We start from the raw sequence: 5,370 nt of genomic DNA, 5'->3' as shown, positions 1-5,370 counted from the left end.
GGAACATGTGCTGGTGAGACCGTTAAAACACGAGTCCTGGTTCTGCTGTCTGCCGTGACACGCCGTGATGGGATAGAACCCAGAGACGGGCGAGTAACAGCTAGCGGGCGAGTAGCGACTAGCGGGCGAGTAGCGACTAGCGGGCGAGTAGCGACTAGCGGGCGAGTAGCGACTAGCGGGCGAGTAGCGACTAGCGGGCGAGTAGCGACTAGCGGGCGAGTAGCGACTAGCGGGCGAGTAGCGGCTAACGGGCGAGTAGCAGCTAGCGGGCGAGTAGCAGCTAGCGGGCGAGTAGCAGCTAGCGGGCGAGTAGCGACTAGCGGGCGAGTAGCGACTAGCGGGCGAGTAGCGGCTAACGGGCGAGTAGCAGCTAGCGGGCGAGTAGCGGCTAGCGGGCGAGTAGCGACTAGCGGGCGAGTAGCGGCTAACGGGCGACTAGCGGGCGAGTAGCGGCTAGCGGGCGAGTAGCGGCTAGCGGGCGAGTAGCGACTAGCGGGCGAGCAGCGGCCGGCGGGCGCGTGGGTTGGGGTGTTGCTCGCCCCCCCCCCTGGTTAGGGTTGGGGAGTTACTTGGGGGGGGGGGGGGGGGGGGGCGTTACTCGGCTGTCATAATACGTCCTTCGACGCCTGTCCAGGGTTGCCTTTGACATTGCATGCCCCGCCCCTTTGCAGCACGCCATGAAGCACCTGAACCTGCAGCCGCTGGACCCCCATGGAGCCGACTTCTCCAGGGTTCGGATGTGGAACCTGAACAACTGGGCCCAACACTACCGGCAGACCCTGGTGTTCAGCTCCATCCAGGACCCGCAGATCAACGGCATCCTCGCCAAGCACTGCGCCAACTACCGTGGACAGGTGCTGTTACACGCCATGGCCGTTACCGGGGTCGGTGGAGGTCCCGTCTCCATGACCGTTACCGGGGTCGGTGGAGGTCCCGTCTCCATGACCGTTACCGGGGTCAGAGGAGGTCCCGCCTCCATGACCGTTACCGGGGTCGGTGGAGGTCGCCGTCTCCATGACCGTTACCGGGGTCAGTGGAGGTCCCGCCTCCGTGACCGTTACCGGGGCCAGAGGAGATTCCGCCTCCATGACCGTTACCGGGGTCGGTGGAGGTCGCCGTCTCCATGACCGTTACCGGGGTCAGTGGAGGTCCCGTCTCCATGACCGTTACCGGGGTCGGAGGAGGTCCCGCCTCCGTGACCGTTACCGGGGTCGGTGGAGGTCGCCGTCTCCATGACCGTTACCGGGGTCAGAGGAGATTCCGCCTCCATGACCGTTACCGGGGTCAGTGGAGGTCCCGTCTCCGTGACCGTTACCGGGGTCAGAGGAGGTCCCGCCTCCATGACCATTACCGGGGTCAGTGGAGGTCGCCGTCTCCATGACCGTTACCGGGGTCAGAGGAGGTCCCGTCTCCATGACCGTTACCGGGGTCAGTGGAGGTCCCGTCTCCATGACCGTTACCGGGGTCGGTGGAGGTCGCCGTCTCCATGACCGTTACCGGGGTCGGAGGAGGTCCCGCCTCCGTGACCGTTACCGGGGTCGGTGGAGGTCGCCGTCTCCATGACCGTTACCGGGGTCAGAGGAGGTCCCGTCTCCGTGACCGTTACCGGGGTCGGTGGAGGTCCCGTCTCCGTGACCGTTACCGGGGTCGGTGGAGGTCGCCGTCTCCATGACCGTTACCGGGGTCAGAGGAGGTCCCGTCTCCGTGACCGTTACCGGGGTCGGTGGAGGTCCCGTCTCCATGACCGTTACCGGGGTCAGTGGAGGTCCCGTCTCCGTGACCGTTACCGGGGTCAGAGGAGGTCCCGCCTCCATGACCATTACCGGGGTCGGTGGAGGTCGCCGTCTCCATGACCGTTACCGGGGTCAGAGGAGATCCCGCCTCCGTGACCACTACCGGGTCCGGTGGAGGTTGCCGCCTCCATGACCGTTACCGGGTCCTCAGGTTACATCCCAGGGAAGCTGCTCGGACCTGAGAACATGTTTCTGGTTCCTTGTGTCCCAGATCTCCACCAAGAACATGCCGACCACTGGTTCCATCTGCCAGGTGCTGGTTCAGCTGCCTCACGTGTTCCAGATGTTCTCCTCCGACAGTTTCCTGGACCAGGATGCCCGGTAAGGTGGTCTGAGACACACCGAGCCGCGTGGAGCGGCTGACCCGTTTCCTCCTTTCTCCTTCCTTTCCCGTGTCCTCCGTCCTGACCCGTTTCCTCCTTCCTGACCTCTTTCCTCCTTTGTCCTTCCTGACCCGTTTCCTCCTTTGTCCTTCCTGACCCGTTTCCTCCTTTGTCCTTCCTGACCCGTTTCCTCCTTTGTCCTTCCGGACCCGTTTCCTCCTTTGTCCTTCCTGACCCGTTTCCTCCTTCCGGACCCGTTCCCTGTGCAGGTTCCTGGTCTTCGTTGATAAAGTGCTGCCCCAGTACCGGGACTCGGCGATGTCCCACACGCTGATCTACGTCCCGTCTTATTTCGACTTCGTCCGTTTGCGTAATTACATGAAGAAAGAGGAGATGAACTTCGCCAGCATTTGTGAATATTCCAGCAAGTCGGACGTGTCCAGAGCGAGACACTTCTTCCAGACGGGGGACAAGCAGTTCCTGCTCTTCACCGAGCGCTTCCACTTCTACAAGAGGTCAGTTCTCGTCTCGGCGGCGCCCCCTCAGGTAGCTCCGCCTGGGTCCCGCCCCATGTTTGATTGGCCGATTAGCTTAGCAGCCACTGCCTTGCTGTTGGTAGTAAAGGGTTAAAGGTCACAGCACCAGCTCCTTTACGCTGAAGCAGTGTTTGTGGAGAATGATTTTATTATTACTCGTCCTTGTGAGACCCTGACCTCTGACCCCTTCTTTTAAGGTACACCATCAAAGGCATCCAGAACCTGATATTTTACGGCTTGCCATCCTTCCCCCACTTCTACAGCGAGGTGTGTAACATGCTGGCCGCGGGAGGTCAGGGGGGCGGGGCCAGCTGGACCTGCACTGCCCTCTACTCCCGCTACGATGCTAACAAGTTAGCCGCCATCACTGGAGCCCAGCGAGCGGGGCAGATGCTGCACTCCAACAAAAGCGTTCACCTCTTTATTACCGGAGGGGAGGACAAAGCGTGCTGATGGAACACGGCGAGGAAGGCCCGGTGCGTCCAATCAGGGTCCAGTGGGGGACGGACAGAGTGGGGCAATGTTTGACATCCCAGAACGTCCACTGGACGCTACGGGGACCGATTCCTGCTAACGTCCACTGGAAGCTACGGGGACCGATTCCTGCTAACGTCCACTGGACGCTACGGGGACCGATTCCTGCTAACGTCCACTGGAAGCTACGGGGACCGATTCCTGCTAACGTCCACTGGAAGCTACGGGGACCGATTCCTGCTAACGTCCACTGGAAGCTACGGGGACCGATTCCTGCTAACGTCCACTGGAAGCTACGGGGACCGATTCCTGCTAACGTCCACTGGACGCTACGGGGACCGATTCCTGCTAACGTCCACTGGACGCTACGGGGACCGATTCCTGCTAACGTCCACTGGAAGCTACGGGGACCGATTCCTGCTAACGTCCACTGGACGCTACGGGGACCGATTCCTGCTAACGTCCACTGGAAGCTACGGGGACCGATTCCTGCTAACGTCCACTGGAAGCTACGGGGACCGATTCCTGCTAACGTCCACTGGACGCTACGGGGACCGATTCCTGCTAACGTCCACTGGAAGCTACGGGGACCGATTCCTGCTAACGTCCACTGGACGCTACGGGGACCGATTCCTGCTAACGTCCACTGGAAGCTACGGGGACCGATTCCTGCTAACGTCCACTGGAAGCTACGGGGACCGATTCCTGCTAACGTCCACTGGACGCTACGGGGACCGATTCCTGCTAACGTCCACTGGAAGCTACGGGGACCGATTCCTGCTAACGTCCACTGGACGCTACGGGGACCGATTCCTGCTACACTTGGCTAGGCTAAGCTAAGCACAGAGCTGCCTTTGTGATTATTATTGGCTTTCATGTCTCATGAACGGAAGTCATCCACATAAATAAAATGGATAACTCGTATTTTAAGATTTAAAATGTGTCTCGCTCTTTAAATGTTCAGGATACAGTAAATATATTTTATTTGATAAAAGTTCCTGTTCGCACTGATAATGATAATAATGATCACTGATCAGGACCAATGAAGGTGTTAGCCTGTGTAGCCCTGGTGAACGGGGGTAGCTTTCATGTGGCGGCCTCAGACTCACCTCCAGACGACGATGGGCCGAGACAGGAACAAATATTTTCATCTACTTCTAGAGAAAACAGACAATATTTTGCTTGTATATATGCATAGGCGATCCAATATATATCTTGATACATGGGGTACGATACGTTTCAAAAGTTGGCGATTCGATTTACTAAAATGATTCGGTTCGATTTGATTCACTAGAATTACGAATTTGACTCAAATGGATGCGATGCAATCTGACGCCCTGTTGAACGCAGACGGTCAATTTTACAATATGTGTATATATATATTACCCTCAGTCACGTCTGTCCATGAGAGAGTCACTATTACCCTCAGTCACGTCTGTCCATGAGAGAGTCACTATTACCCTCAGTCACCGTCTGTCCATGAGAGAGAGTCACTATTACCCTCAGTCACGTCTGTCCATGAGAGAGTCACTATTACCCTCAGTCACGTCTGTCCATGAGAGAGTCACTATTACCCTCAGTCACCGTCTGTCCATGAGAGAGTCACTATTACCCTCAGTCACCGTCTGTCCATGAGAGAGAGTCACTATTACCCTCAGTCACGTCTGTCCATGAGAGAGTCACTATTACCCTCAGTCACGTCTGTCCATGAGAGAGTCACTATTACCCTCAGTCACGTCTGTCCATGAGAGAGAGTCACTATTACCCTCAGTCACGTCTGTCCATGAGAGAGAGTCACTATTACCCTCAGTCACCGTCTGTCCATGAGAGAGAGTCACTATTACCCTCGGTCACCATCTGTCCATGAGAGAGAGTCACTATTACCCTCAGTCACCGTCTGTCCATGAGAGGGAGTCACTATTACCCTCAGTCACCGTCTGTCCATGAGAGAGTCACTGTTACCCTCAGTCACCATCTGTCCATGAGAGAGTCACTATTACCCTCAGTCACCGTCTGTCCATGAGAGAGAGTCACTATTACCCTCAGTCACCGTCTGTCCATGAGAGAGAGTCACTATTACCCTCAGTCACCGTCTGTCCATGAGAGAGAGTCACTATTACCCTCAGTCACCGTCTGTCCATGAGAGAGAGTCACTATTACCCTCAGTCACGTCTGTCCATGAGAGAGAGTCACTATTACCCTCAGTCACCGTCTGTCCATGAGAGAGAGTCACTATTACCCTCG

General features: G+C 57.2%; 1 protein-coding gene across 1 annotated transcript in view; it reads left to right on the top strand.

Annotated features, from left to right (window-relative positions):
• Positions 1 to 3,252, top strand: part of utp25 (UTP25 small subunit processor component) — a 6,874-nt gene extending 3,622 nt beyond the window's left edge. The window contains exons 7-11 of the mRNA XM_068751977.1: positions 1 to 13; positions 672 to 854; positions 2,005 to 2,114; positions 2,386 to 2,631; positions 2,850 to 3,252. The exon at positions 1 to 13 is cut by the window's left edge and continues 190 nt beyond it. Of these exons, the coding sequence (XP_068608078.1) occupies positions 1 to 13; positions 672 to 854; positions 2,005 to 2,114; positions 2,386 to 2,631; positions 2,850 to 3,105 (808 nt within the window). The 3' untranslated portion in view covers positions 3,106 to 3,252. The remainder of the gene's footprint in view (positions 14 to 671; positions 855 to 2,004; positions 2,115 to 2,385; positions 2,632 to 2,849) is intronic.
• The last annotated feature ends 2,118 nt before the right edge of the window (positions 3,253 to 5,370 follow it).

Source organism: Brachionichthys hirsutus, chromosome 18 (genome assembly GCF_040956055.1).
Source record: "Brachionichthys hirsutus isolate HB-005 chromosome 18, CSIRO-AGI_Bhir_v1, whole genome shotgun sequence".
Taxonomy (NCBI): domain Eukaryota; kingdom Metazoa; phylum Chordata; class Actinopteri; order Lophiiformes; family Brachionichthyidae; genus Brachionichthys; species Brachionichthys hirsutus.
The sequence above is the reverse complement of the archived record's forward strand: the minus strand, read 5'-3'. Positions and strand labels throughout refer to the sequence as shown.